General features: G+C 38.4%; 2 protein-coding genes and 1 long non-coding RNA gene across 5 annotated transcripts in view; 1 reads left to right on the top strand and 2 right to left on the bottom strand.

Moving 5' to 3' along the window:
• Window positions 1-4,015, bottom strand: part of LOC124170624 (ubiquitin conjugation factor E4 B) — a 302,332-nt gene extending 298,317 nt beyond the window's left edge. For 2 of the 3 annotated variants that reach the window (XM_046549465.1, XM_046549466.1), the window contains exons 1-2: window positions 3,823-4,008; window positions 3,004-3,139 (exon numbers count right to left, since the gene is read on the bottom strand). In XM_046549465.1, the coding sequence (XP_046405421.1) occupies window positions 3,004-3,139; window positions 3,823-3,846 (160 nt within the window). In that variant the 5' untranslated portion in view covers window positions 3,847-4,008. Of the gene's footprint in view, window positions 1-3,003; window positions 3,140-3,822 lie in introns of all 3 variants that reach the window. The other variant, XR_006867521.1, reaches the window with a different exon arrangement.
• A 103-nt stretch (window positions 4,016-4,118) lies between these two features.
• The window catches only part of LOC124170625 (cytidine deaminase-like), a 51,114-nt gene continuing 39,727 nt past the window's right edge, over window positions 4,119-15,505 (top strand). The window contains exon 1 of the mRNA XM_046549468.1: window positions 4,119-4,406. Coding sequence (XP_046405424.1) covers window positions 4,358-4,406 — 49 coding nt within the window. The 5' untranslated portion in view covers window positions 4,119-4,357. The remainder of the gene's footprint in view (window positions 4,407-15,505) is intronic.
• LOC124170626 lies at window positions 6,801-8,368 on the bottom strand. The gene is made up of 3 exons (XR_006867522.1): window positions 8,322-8,368; window positions 7,454-7,555; window positions 6,801-6,847 (listed from the first exon to the last, which is right to left on the bottom strand). It is a non-coding gene; the product is annotated as an uncharacterized LOC124170626 (long non-coding RNA).

Genomic DNA, 15,505 nt, shown 5'->3' with positions numbered 1-15,505 from the left:
TAGCGACGCAGATGACAACATCCTTATCTCTCCAACCCATCCCGCCCGCTCTCCCTATCTTTTGAGGTCGCAAACCGGACCGTCCTCAGAAGGGAAGACGTAAGTGTTAGTGCTTCGGCAGAGAGAATTGTAAGAGAAGAGAAAGCGTAGAGTTCGCATTAGAGCGTAGAGAGAAGAGAAAGAGTAGAGCTGTTTGTTGATATCGTGTGTTGTTATCGTGTGTTTGTTAAGTGGGGCCGCTGTGTACTTTTTTGAACAGCTGGCCGAGAAAGTCATTTAAGATTTGTGAGTAAATTATGTCTTTTCGTGGAACGAACAGTTTTTTTTATAGTATGTTACGGAATTTTGAGTTTTCAGTATAATCTACTGGTTGTAATTTTTATGGAGCTGAGCATGTTAAAAAGTGAAAAACTCTGGTTATGAGATGAATTCTAATTAGTGGGAGAGAATCAGGATATTTTTATGCTTCTGATTATGTTTGGGTAGAATTTCAATGAATGAACATTAACGAATGGATGCATTTGCAATGCAGTGTTTGTCAATTTTACGTATAAAACCTTATTTCTCTTTCTCTCTTTGTATTTGCTATTTTAGTGTTTTGCTGGAGGATTTTGTTTTGACTAATTAGTGCCTTGGGGACATATAATGTATTTAGCCTCTGTGTCATCACCGAGTCCACCCATTCCAAGGCTCCTTGTATTTTATTCTTTGTGTTCTCCATTTCCATGTACGGCTTTTTCACAGGATTCAATGGGTGAAGCGGACGAGGCCTATAATCAATTAGATTAAAGGCAGTTTGAGGGGAAAGTGATGTAAGAGACAGAAACAGCAGAGTCACTTCCGTTCCCACCCTTTTCACGCCCCAACCCATCACCTACACTCTCTTCCATATTCCTTCCCAAGTTTCTGCCTTTGCGAAGGGTCGGATCGCTTTACCTCCGCGTATCCAGTGGCTACTCCAACCTCCCGTGGGAAACTGCAGAGCTTGGTGAAAGAAACACGATGGCTGAGGAGGGAGAAGGAGGAGGAGGGGAGGTCAGCGAAGGCGGGCTGTGGAGACGCGGTCGTGAGTAGTCGGACGCGTGGTGGCGTAATGTAAACGAGTACAACAATAAAATCCTCTCTCCGTAGTGTATGAGTTTCCTTTCAAAAATCCCTGCCAATTGATCGGCGGCACCCCTTAGAGCATCGGGGGTCTTACAGTTTTTGAAATACCGGTTTAGACGAATGGCAAGGGTCAAATTTTATCCTCATTTGAAAAAGGCCAGATTGGCGCCCATGCGATTCCACTCCGCATGACGTCACAGGGACCTAGTTTCTACACGAGAGGATAGGAGTTATGCATCGTCTGAGGTTACCAATGCAAGCATGAGGCACAGAGCTCAGGGAAACATGTCTTAATAATCACCTATAAAAACTGGCTAATGTCGGAAAGTTTTCTTCGTTTGATAAGGTATTAATAAACTTTTTTTAAGCCAAGCGCTACCGTTCAGCAAGGTACTCAGCTATCCGCTAGCATCCTGCGACGTATCAGAGCTAAGCCTCGCCTCAAGGTCACCTCACCGGGCGGGAGGGGGAACCAGAAATACGACGTACGGAGATATTTCCCGACATTCATACTTAAGCGTCGCGTTTTCGCGCGCTTGAAAATTTTCACTTTTCATTTAATCGCGAAAAATAGATGTTGTCATTTAAAAATCTAAAAGCGCGAAATACGTACTCCAGGAGTAATAATCTTTCGATTAAGGCAATAAAAAAATAATAGGAAACCACCCTACTAGTAATTATCAAGCAACCAACAGTTATAGTCAAGTCATCTTCATTTTGCTATTTCAATCCAGCAACAACCTTTCTTTCCTCACACTGTACCATCTTTTAACCTATGTATAATCAATCTCTGCATTAATACAACTTATTCAAGAACAGCAGTGGCATTAATATTTTTGCAAAGAATTCTTACTTATGCATGTGCTTTTCACCTTCATTCACAAATACATTTGTAAAAATGCAGCATAGTAAGGTCTGGTTACAATATAATAAAAAACACAAGTTGAATGTAAAATGCCCGAACACAAGAGTAAACTAGATAAGTCACCATACTACCACCTTGACTTGTACAAACTTTTCACAGAAAATGTTACCCACTTTCAATTAGGTAAATGTTTTTCTACATAACCACATCCATCAAAACTGTTCATGAGAATAAAAATAAACTCATATGAATTAACCCATTGTCTATCCACCTTTAACAATATATTATTGGTGGCCATGAAATAGAAGACCCTTTTTGTATATTCTTCCAGCATCATAGATAATAAGAAATAAATCATTGGAAACAAATACATAAAACAGTGATACATCCGAGAACCAGAATATCCTATTTTAAATATATTATATGAGTAGAAAACACTATTATGGACTTTTATGGAACTACACTTATGAAATTACAAAATTATACGGTGTTCAAAATTGATTTCCAATTCTCAGTTCCCCTTCTCACCAGTAAGCTCACTTTGGCTGACATTGAGATTTAAGAAAGACAGGAAATTAGAGGACACCACTGCAAAACGCTCTATAGAATGATGCTATGTTTAGATATTCTGATGAAGCAAAATATCAAATGATTAGTGTCACACGGTAAGCTTCAATTAGCGTAAAACGGCATTAACAGAAAAGCGAAATCACATTAAAATGTATCAGTCCTTTGATATAGGTTCTCATTTCGCATTTTCTAAAACTCATCTAATCATCCAAAGTGAAATATTCCGGTCAAACGTCAAGTCATTCACCGTTACGAAAATTGGAAAATTAAAGATGAATCAGTCATTACACTCGCCACAGTAAGATTAACATCACAGCACAATAAATATGTTTAAAATTCTATGTATTACAATTACGTCAAACTGGTGATTATTCTCGTTCAGTCGTTAAAAAAATTTCAATTACTACTAAACAACCAACAATTTAGATCTGGATTAAAATACATTAAAGAGCATGCCTCACCTTCTTGACTTTGTGCAGCAGGAATCTCACGTGAAGTAGATGCAACTACACTAGAAGACTGTACTGCACCAGCACTGCTTTCCCTTGGATTCGCTACATCTAAGTTGGCTAATCTAGCCAGCCTCCTCCTCCGGATCTAAAATGAATTTTTTTTAAATTAACCTCAATTATAGTAGAAAACTCCAACAAATTAACTAAATGGACACATGACATAGCTATGACCTTCGGCATTTGGGCAATCTTGGCAGCAAATCTAAATCCTGACACAAAATGCCATATGTCTACTTAAGCTATTAAACCCTAAATCTGAGTATGGAGTCTGGTGATATTTCAACTAATAGATGGCATCACTGAGTTGTTTCTGCTATGGCAGCAACAACGAACCTTAAAGGCCCAATCTTTACGACAATATACGATTTCAATGAGAAGGATGTTGAAAGGAAAAACATAAAGTGACAGCATGGTAAGATACATGCAAAACGTTACGCCCTTGAATGTACATACTTTAACGCAGGTTATGGCGAGTATATGTCAGCTCATATAAAATTAGGACATTTATACATATGTATACATGCAAAGGAAAACACACAACACGACCATATACAGGCATGAACTTGTTTTTTCTCGTTTAAAAATTTTGCAACAAAGCACAAAACTTGTTGCTTGTAACCTTCATGGGCATCACCTCCACCGTCATAGAAATTCCTGGGAAAGTGAGAGCTAAGAAGCATTACAGCTAACGGATAATTACATATTAATTAACACTAAAAAATGATAGATGCAGGGATGGGCCATGAAATACAAGACAAATACCATTACCTCTTCTGCTGTCAGATCGCTCATGACTAGGGCATTCCCAAAGAGATTGTGATGAGTTAACTCACTGCCTCCGACTAACGCATTCACTGACAAAGGGGTGGTCGGTCGGTTCTACAGCATTTTACAACGGGCAATAACTTTCCACTATTTCTATTTACCGTGCACCTCCCTTCTCTGCAAGAACTTTCTGTCAGAAATCACTGAAATGCACTGGCGCTGTTATCGAGAACGAATTTTGATTCTCAGCTGTTTTCTCTGTTATTAAATTTCCATTTTGATGATTATGTGCTTATTGACATATGTAATTCGCATCAGGAAAGTCACCTGACGGAGATATAAACCTCCGAGTACGTGGCCCATATAGATAAAGAATTTGCCTTTTTTCTCATATGGTTCCTCTCTATCAAAATTTTGTGAACCGCGCCAAATTTGTTTTCCATTGAAACAAGCTGCGGATGTATTGCTGACAGATTTTGAGAATACACTAAGGTGTTTTCTAAGGAATAGATAACCTGGGCTTGTATTTTTCAACAAGATGGCAAGCCAAAAGACTGCTGGTGACTTGTTGCCTTTTGATGCTTTAGGTGAGTATATAAAGTCCTGGTGTCTGAGATATGACGGTTATTTCATGTCAGTTCATTCGGATTTCACTCCCACCAGCTCAGATTTTGGCGAAAAATTGTAATGTTCATACTTTCATGTGACAGTGTAATTTTTTCGCCTATCTCTTCTAGTTTCATTTTCACATCCACTCGAAGTTGGGGTGAGATTGCAGTTTTTAAGAGACAGTGGTCTCTGAGGGCACTTGTACCTTTAGGGTAAAATCAATTATATTCTTTTTAATCCGATTATCATGAAAATTTGCAGTTTTATCGTCCAAAGTATGAGGATTCCAAATATTTAATGAGAAATATCTTCAGGGGTATTGAAAATTTTCTAAACTCTCATTTAAATCTTCCTGGAGAGATTAATGAATTCCATCTCTAAAAGATGGGGAGATCAACGAATCAAGAGCGCCACGGAAAACTACGAGACAACATATCCCACGAAATTTTTGAAACTTTGGTGTCGAAAAAATGTTCTATATAACATTAAATATTTTCCTAAGGAAGCCTTTAATCCAGCAATTTTTTATCCCGCAAAAAAGACCTGGTTACATGGTACATTAACACTAACAAGTTGATGTCTATATGTATGAACGTGTGAATGAACACAAAAATGCACCATGTAGCCATCCAACTTGTGCAAACGCATTCAAACACGTTCCGTTCCAGTCCACCAAAATCCTTCATGCATTCTAACATTAACTCGCACGTGTTAATGTACCGAGTAACCAGTCCTTAATAACTATAAAAGTATTACCTACCATGTATAACATAATTGTCCATGGTTTTTTGAATGCTATTACAGAAAAAAATGTTGATGTTAAAGAAAGATTTGTTGTTCATGATTCTGATTTTCAATTTCAAACCTTTCACCAAATATTTAGAAATTTCGGTAATACAATTTTTTTCTCTTTTCACCAAATATTTATGGCATTAAGCAAGTAGTTAGCACAAAAGTAAGTGATCATCACTGGTCAGCAATTCTAAGAATGGTTTGGTGCAGGTTAATTCTCCTATCAGCTAATATTTTCACACCTACGTATTTCTTCCCTTTCACATCCATCTTTACCTGTTTCATATATTTTGTTCAGGGTTTTGTTTTCTGTTCTTGCCATCTACTTGTCCTTTGACGATTGTCTTTATCAAGCCATCATGTCTCAAGATGTGGCCTATAAGGTTGTTCCGTCTTCTTGTTAAGGTTTTCACATGGCTTCTCTTCTCTCCTACTCGTCTTAGGACATCTCCATTACTAACTCAGTAGTTCCATTTGATCTTCATCATTCTTCTGTAGCACTATATTTTGAAAGCCTCTACCCTTAATTTCTTTGCTGCTGTCATTTTCCATGCTTCTATTCTGTACAGAAGCCTATTCCAAATGCTCATTCTAATAAATTGTTTCCTTACTTCTTTGTTTAAATTTCATACTGTGAGTAGATATCTCTCTTGGTGTGTTACGTTTCCCCCCTGTGGTAGGAACATTAAAATAAACACGCAGATGTCTCGGGATTTAACTATTTATTGTACAGCACACGATCACATACAACCGGCCCATGTGGCCACACAACGCTTCCCCATCACTCCCACCAGGGGATGCCACATCACTTGATAGAAAATAGACTGTCGAAATACCAATACACCACATCTCCTCCCCTACTAGAATCCAAAATGTCTCTTGCATCACAAGTCAAGCCACTGAGGTGCCTTCCCAGATAACACGGCATTTGTATTACATCTGTATTACATCAATAATACACAAAAAATATGTGACCAAATACATATGTATAAGATGGAATACGATCGTATTACATCGGTATATTTCACGTAAAAGTGGTTCAAAAGTCCCTATGGATGTATGTATACGTGCGTATTACAAATTGGAAATCTGAATACCCATACATGAATTATACATATGTATACAATGGAATACAATCGTATTACGTCTGTATATTTCACGTAAAAGTGGCTCAAAAGTCCCTCAGGATGTATGTATACGTGCGTATTACAAATTGGAAATCTGAATATCCTTACATGTAATATACATATGTATCTGCAGGCCCTCATACACGAATTATACATATTGATTTTCTGACCCACATCCACTTAATATCAATATGGATCAAACGGATGAATAAATATAAGGAAACCAGAACATACAGATAATAAAACATTTATTCAAAGAGAAAAATAAAATAATACACACAAAGAACAAGTGTGGCCATGAATATTGCCAACAAGCATTAAGGGCCAGCAAACAGTAGGTGAAACTTAGTTTAAAAAAATGGCACAAAGATAAATCAAGTACAAACAATGGTTTGAGTTGGAAAGTAGTAAAAAAATATTAGCACGGAACAAGCATTGTAACCCATTGCACAAGAAGAAACCTGAATTCAGGAAACCAACTTTGCACCATAAGCCACTTCCTGAAAGGAGAAAAGAAGAAGTCAAGTTTAAAAGTCATGCAAAAATATATATCTTTTTGTAAGATCTGAATAGGAGCTCAAGGCCTTTCAATTTTATTTTTTTTCAATTCATATAGGCAGTCAGTATTCTGTGAAGTCTGTAATTTTAGTACTAATTCTGTATTCTGAATGCAAATGAAAGTTTGGCTTCTCTGCTAGATTCCAGACATAAGTTTTAAATTTTTTCATTTACCAATTATGCCGAGGTCCCAGCTAGCACAGATTTGACCTTATCCTTTGAGAAATCATATATTTTGGGGATATGCTTTCATTTTACAAAATTAATAGCCTTTCTATTAAGAAGAATGATAAATATGAGAAAAGATCATATGACTACTTTTAAATATAAATTAACTAGGAAAAAGTGTATCCATTGGTATGCTTATTTAGAACATGATACTAATATATTAGTACCATGATTTAGTAGCGGATGATTCACACAGAAAAAATATAAACTTGTGATATCAAATTTTCAAACACATAAATTTCATACAACCGATAATTTCAGGCTTAACTTTAAGAAACCTCTCCATTATGGATAAAAAAAATATTTCCCTCAAACCTTACCTCGGTATTAACAATTCCACATGGTCTTATGGCTTTGCTTCGTCGCTTTTTCCGTAATCCATTCTCCTCTTGTCCAGGCCAAGCTATTTACATCGTCGCCTCCTGGGTATGCGCGAAAGAGCATGAAAATAAAATTATAATTAATTAATTTGGCCCATACGCACCTCTTTCTTACATATAATTACGAACTTTCGCATGAAAATTACGTATTTATCTTGTGTTAATAATAATAATGACGAAATGCACCTTGATTGACTGCATTTCAAGATGAAAGAAATATTACACTTAGCTTTAAGGGAACCGATATTACACGACCAATACTTCTTGTTCGTTAAATAATTAGAAGTAGTGGGCAAAACGTCTCGGAACCTCGAGGAATCTATTAGTGACAAGGCTACGCTGGTAAGTCTACGGTCAAAGATGTTATGACTAAAGCATAGGATAACAAGGAATGCAAGAACTACAATACAGTAGGTTGTGGTAATAAACAGCGATAAAACAACTTACACGTGATCGAAAACATTCCTTTAAACAATTTTTTCTGCTCTTAATTAAGAGAAGAAAAAAATGTAACTTCAGCCGCGAAGCACGGAATTACTATACGACGTATAATCTATTAATTTATGCGTACAAGATTGACATTACTATGTTTTACCATATAACTTCAATGGAGACCAGTCTCCTCGATACATAACTCAACAAAAAAGGGAAACAATAGCCAAACATAAACAAAATAATTACCTCTATTGGCGCAATATTTATGTGGTCAACACATTGCGCCAATAGTTGTATCCAAATATACTAAAATAACATAATTAATGTAGTCTATGTAGGCGTACAATATAATTAAAGATAAATCATACCCTACCTTAATTATCCAGTGACAGGAAACTGTTGGAGCTGGCTTGCACGAATCGCAATAACGTGCGGGATTGAAGCACATTTCTAGCAAAACATAGCTTCGGGTTGAGCACACCATCCACACGCACCGGTTATCGAGGATTAAAACACTATGTCAATTCTTCCAATACGTATAATAATACAAACAAATATAAAATTAACTATACATCAGTAGCCGGAGTTCCTCCTACAGCACGTTCTCGACGTTCTCGTAGTCTCGAACGAAATGCCGAGCTTAACTGTTAACGAGATTATCACTCCCACTCACTTCCCTAGCTTATTGCGACAGTGGAGACGCAGAATTGAGAATTTAATTTTTGTTTAAACAGTTAATTTAAAATATTGTTTAAAAAATTAAACTTCGCTTCTACTTTTGCTCTGTGCAAGAACTATTTTTTGTATTTTTCATGTATTGTGAACCATTTTCCATGTGTATATTTCGCGGATGGAAACTGAATTTTACATATGTAATACGTCTGTATTTCGCGTGCATTTACAAATTAACATAAATATGGCCGCCATACTACCCTTGCTCACATCGATCAGTATATGATTTATTTTTAGGCTTTCTGGGTCGAATGGATGAATGATCATTGAAATGAGGAAATCTGGCGTTTGCAGTGAACATATTATTTCTGGAAAAAATGTTTATGAACATTTCACAAGACGCCACGAAAATCCACCTCTCAAAAATTACAGGAAATATACATAATGTATATTTTGTGTATTTTTGACCACATTTACATATGTATTTCCTCTGTATTCATACTTATGTAAAAGTGGTACGTGTTACACGATATTTACATTTGTATTTTTGACCACATTTACATAAGTATTCAAATTTCAAAAATACACAAAAATACAAATGTATTTATCATGTAACACGTACCACTTTTACATATGTATGAATACAAAGGAAATACATTCAATAATACATAAGTATTACATATGTAATACATAACAAAAATACATTTGTATGTGACCCATGAAAATACAATATAAATACATATGTATATCCAAATGTGTGCTGTTGGGGTTGGATGGTCTGTTGGAGCGGCCAAGTTTTGGACCTGTATTCCTAGAGGATTGGTTAGCCGTGGGTATTACCATTTCAGCAGTTGGGACAGAGGCAGGATAAGATGGGCTGGGTCGAGGGGAAATGGTCAAGGGAGTCTGCACCATTGACGATAGAGGTGCTGCATCCACAGCTGAGTCATCAGGATCTGCTAACAAGTGGAAAGGGAAAACATTTGGCTTAAGCCAATGTCCCACGGTCAAATTTACATCAAAATATTTGCATCAAAATTTGATGCAACTGACGCGCACCCTGTCCCACGGTCAAAATTTCATCCAACTGGCTTTTGGTCCTATCGTTTGTACAAATCACCAATTTGTACAAATGGATAGGACAGGTTCTAAATTTTCATCCAATTGGATGAAACCAACCAATCACAGGGCCTTTGACAAAAAAGCATCGCCAAGCGCTGTCACACAGACCAAATAGGTTAAACTTATTTATCGTCTGCATGAGTGTTTTAAGTAATAATTATGTATCTTATGGACTTAAAAATAAACTTTGTTGTATTCCACACAGTATGCATTAAAAACCCAACCGGTTTCCACCTTTTCTGGTCGTTATCTTAATCGTAAACCTCTATATAAGGACTTGAAAAGATCGAAGCCGGTTGAGTTTTTTCATTAGTACTGTATGGAATACTAAAAGGTTTAGTTTTAAATTTATAATATCACCATACCACGGAGTGAATTCACAAAACATTATTTCAAATATATATATATGTTCGTGATCGTCTATTTCATTGCCTGGTGTGGTCCTTAAAGTAAATATGAGCAAAAATTGGTCTTTATGATAGGCGATGGAAACTCTCAACTAGGAAATCCGTAATAATTAGTTGATCTTTAATAAGAAGGAAGCAATCTTTAGAATCGCAATACAAGGAGGGATGTTTTGGAAAGAATAAAAGATTTAATTAAGGTATCGAGGCCGAATTCTACAGGTTAGCTTTGTGGAGGGCATACAATGTGCGAGCTAGCAGCTGGAGAAATGACTAATATGAACTGACGATTATACCTGTGAAACACTACAGCTGCCCATTTCTATTGCTATGATTATAGGATAAGGACCTTATTTTAGCAACTGCTAGATTAGGAGAGAAAAATGTGATTTAAATGCACGCTTACAGCACTATTCATAACATCTCCTCAACCACAATGTCCATCATTTATTAATAACATTTTCCTCGTGGGAATAAACTGCCTTACGTTTGTATCCTGGCGTTTTATTCTGCCCTCAACCTTGCTAATAAGGGACATGAAAATATTCTCACTTATCGTCAATTATTATTGATAATATACGGGAACATCGGAGACCAACTCCTTCTCCAACATGTTTAGCATGCTTATTCCAACGCATTCATACCCCCTTTCCAGCCAAGGCCAAGTTCAGCATTCCTTCTGTTTTCTTTTTTCACCTCTTTTATGTTCAAGAGGCCTGTTCAGACAACTTCGCCTGCTAAAAAAGACAGAATACTTCACCTCCACAAGTTTCCAAATTTGTTTACATAAATATCGTCTTTCGTTTGTTTTTGATCAAAATGAGATGCATCGTGGGACACCCCCTGTCCAGTTGCATCAAAATTTTTGTCCAAAAATTTTGATGTAAATTTGACTGTGGGTCACCAGCTTTAGGGATAATTTTTGTAGGTGGCAAGCGTTTCAATTGGTTCATGTGCATGTACCGATATTGGCTTCCAATGTACACCCTGTAAGTAACCACACTGACCCTCTTCCCAATTACACCTTTTACAGGCACCCTGCCTGGTCTAATTTTTACCAAAACAGCTTCCCCCACCTTGTATTCTGGGTATCTAGAGCTTGGAAAGGTGAGACTATTAGAGGGTGGTTTAATTAATGACAAGAGGGTGCGAGGTTTATACTTGAACATCTTTTCTGAAGGGCTTATCTCACCTGTTGCCAAAGGTGTAGTACGATAGGCAAGTAAAATTTTGCCAAGGACTGAGTGAATGTTTTTGTCACTAAGGGCACCTGGTGTTGTATTCAACTTCTTGGCAAGTAACCTTTAAATGGTTTGAACAGCTCTCTCTGCAATACCATTTGATTGGGGATGGTACTCTGGGGACTTAAATACCTCAATGCCTCTATGGGAGCAGAAATCAACAAACAGCTTTGAGTTGAATGGGGGGCCATTATCAGAGACTATCTGTGATGGATAACCAAAAGTGCTAAATAATGTACTCAGGTTTTCACATACTTTCCTAGCATCAGTTCCATTTGCCATAGGGTACACTTCAATCCACTTACTCTCACTATCAACAATAACCAGGAAATATTTCTTTTGCATAACAAAAAAATCAACATCCAACCTGCCCCAAATATCAACCCTAGGCCATGATGCCTTTTGCAAACAGTCTGGTTGAAAATTTACAATTTGGCATGCTTCACAATTTTTCACCTTCTCCTCAATATCCCTGTTAACATTTGGCCACCAGCGTAATGAACGAGGAAGGGACTTCATTCTCACAATTCCTGTTTGTGACCCATGCAATAAATTCAGCATGTCGTTCTGCAATTTGAGAGGTATGATCACCTTTGACCCCATTAACAAACATCCATTTTCCAGGGAGATATCATATCTTTGTCTGAAAAATGGGACATTAGGGTAGTTTCCTTCATCAAATAAAACGAAAGGCATTGATTGCGATTCGTTACCCACCATTACTGTATTCATAATATACAAATTATTTCGTTTTATAAATACCGGTTTAGACGAATGGCAATGGTCCATTTTTATCCTCATTTGAAAAGGGCCAGATTGGCGCCCATGCGATGCCACTCCACGTGACGTCACAGGGACCTAGTTTCTATACGAGAAGATAGGAGTTATACGTCTTCTGATGTTACCAATGCATGCATGAGGCGCAGAGCTCAGGGAAACATGTCTTAATAATCACTTATTAAAACTGGCTAAGGTCGGAAAGTTTTCTTCATTTGATAAGATATTAATAATCCTTATTTAAGCCAAGCGCTACCAGCCAGCAGGGTACTCAGCTACCCGCTAGCAGCCTGCGTCCTATCAGCGCTCAACTCGCCTCAAGGTCACCTCACAGGGCGGCAGCGGGAACCAGAAATACGCCACACGGAGAGAGATTTCCCGACATTCATACTTACGCGTCTCGTTTCCGCGCGCTTGAAAATTTTCACTTTTCATTTAATCGCGAAAAATAGATATCGTCATTTAAAAATCTAAAAGCGTGAAATACTTAGGCTTGTAAGTAGAAATAGTAGGCTAGAAAGGTTAGGCAGGAAGCGATGATAAAAATTTAACATTCCCACAAAGGATCTCACTTGTGATACATCTTTGGGAACCTTAGCCTCCAGTATGGCCTTCATTTTGTGTGATATTGGACAAACACCTTTTGCACTTATTGTATGACCTAAATTATCCACAGACTCACAAAACCATTTACATTTATTCATATTTACCCTCACATTATATTCATTTAGCCTGTTCAGCACCATTTCCACCCTTTCTTGGCAATCTTTTGAAACTTTCCCTGAAATTAATAAGTCATCCAAATAACATGTAACCATGGGCAAACCCTTGACAATTTCCCGCATTACAGACTGAAAAATACCTGGAGCACTAGAGATGCCAAAGGGTAGGCGGGTAAATTGATCAAGTCCATCATCAGTGTTGATGGTAAGGTACTTCTGAGATTCTAGTCCAACACCTAACTGCAAATATGCATTTTGGGGGTCTAGCGTACAAAATACAGTCCCCCCAGCCAATGATCCAAACACATCATCTAATTTGGGCTAGGGATAGAAATCTGTGACCAAAACCCTATTGAAGGTCACCTTAAAGTCAACACAAATCCTAACACCTCCGTCTGCTTTTGGAACACACACTATTGGGGATGCCCATTCTGAGTGTTTCACAGGTCTTAGAACCCCACTGGTTACCATTTCTTCCAATTGCTTACGAACTTCCCCTTTTAAGGCAAAAGGTACTGAGTATGGCCTATGAAAAATTGGGAAAGCATTCTCCCTAATCACAAGATTTGCCTTAAACTGCTTGATCATGTTTGAATATTTCCCGCTGAAAACATTTAGATATTTGCATGCATAACTGGATAGCAATTTGCTGTCCTTCAACAGCGATTTATAACAATTGTCTTCCAACGTTGTATTTGACTCAAACTTGAAAATATTGTTATCATCCACATCAAGGTGCCCCTCATTTGAAACACAACAAGAAAGTAGCCTCTTTCTCCATCCTGGGGACAAAATATCCAGCCAGGGGCGACCCATGAGAGGCCTTACTCGCACAGTGGAAGACACAACAACTAATTCTAATGTGTGGCTCTTACTAGCATTCCCACTGACCCAAGATACCCTAACTTCAATTTTTCCTTTGACATTAATTTGGTCACCAGTGACTGATTTCAAGGATAGGATACACTTGTGGAGTTTCGCACCGTTGAGATACCAGTGATATGTCTCTTCAGATACTAAAGACACACTAGCACCACTATCTACCTCAAAAGCTAATAAAACTCCATTCACATACATATTTACAAACAGTGGTGAAGTTCCAGATACCTATTTAACAGCAGGCAAGTAAATGCATTGCGACTCGGACCTTGGTTTGGTGGGATGGGTGTTTTGTGAGTGGGAAATGTCATCTGACAGACCGATCTCCCAATCGTCTGAGTACACCTCACAAACTCCCTGCTTCGACATATTCTGGAAGCGTGCCCCCTCCCATGGCACCTAAAGCATTCCCAATCCTGGGGGGGGGCAGGAATCCTCTTTGTGGAATCTTCCGCACCGTTGACACACAGCATTCCTCTGATACCAATTGGTCCGTTGCCCGTTCTCTTGACATGGTCCCGGTTGTGCTGGAATGTCCTCTCTCCTGCGGCTCAAACCAGCATCTGGTTGGCGGTGGAAGTTCTGCTTAGTGTTTGGGGCTCCCCTATAAACTGCCCCAACTTCCAGATTCGAGAACTTGTCAACCCCGTCAAAAATCGAGTTCTTCTGTGCCAGCTCCAAATCGTTGGCGATGATGCATGCCTGCTCAAACGTTAATTTACTCTCCAGAAGTAATCTCTGTCTGATCACTGCTGATTCTACACCACAAACAAGCCTATCCCTCAAAGCATCGTTCAAAAAATCTCCGAAATCACAAAATTCTGCAAGTTTCTTAAGGGCTATGATGAACTCTTTTACGTTTTCACTGGTCTGTTGTGAACGGGTATGAAAATTGCACCATTCCGCAATAGTCAGTCGTTTTGGGGCATAACGAGTCGTAAGAATAGCCACCAATTTCGCAAATGTCTGTTCCGTAGGCTTTTTTGGGAACAACATGTTTTTCAACAGTGTATATGTTGATGCCCCACAAAATGTTATAAACATCGGAACCTTCACTTCCTCTTGCGTTATCCCTTTCAGTAGAAAATACTGCTCAAAACGTTCGGCGTACGATACAAAATCTTCCTCGTCCGGGCTAAAAGGATCCATGCGCCTGAATAGGGCAGTTTTTACCAGAGGGTTCACCATCGTATCTGACACACAGTAATTACTCCGCAACACACGCACTGGGTGTTTACTGACTCATCGCTCGTCGCCACTTGTTACGTTTCCCCCCTGCGGTAGGTACATTAAAATAAACACACAGATGTCGCGGGATTTAACTATTTATTGTACAGCACACGATCCCATATATCCGGCCCATGTGGCCACACAACGCTTCCCCATCACTCCCACCAGGGGGTTGCTCATCACTCAAAAGACAATAGACTGTCAAAATACCAATACACCACTTGGTGGAATGCTCTACAGTGGAACCTCGTTAAAGCGAATACGGGCTATAGCGACACACCCGATATAACGAGAGATAGCCGATGCACCACCAATTGACCCTATAAAAAGCGTGTTGAAAATTTCGTTTTTACGAGACCCTTTTGGTGTTGGCTCTCGCCATAGCGAGGGTTTCACCGCCGGAAGACTTTCATCATGACTCCTTAACCTCTGCAATTGCTAGCGATCTGTTAGAAATGAAGTTAATGGAGTGCTTAGTCTCAAATTTATGTGGTAAACTGTCGTTCGATA

This window comes from Ischnura elegans, chromosome X (assembly GCF_921293095.1).
Source record: "Ischnura elegans chromosome X, ioIscEleg1.1, whole genome shotgun sequence".
In the NCBI taxonomy this organism is placed as follows: domain Eukaryota; kingdom Metazoa; phylum Arthropoda; class Insecta; order Odonata; family Coenagrionidae; genus Ischnura; species Ischnura elegans.
Note: the sequence above shows the minus strand (reverse complement) of the source record. Positions and strands in the feature narration are given on the sequence as shown.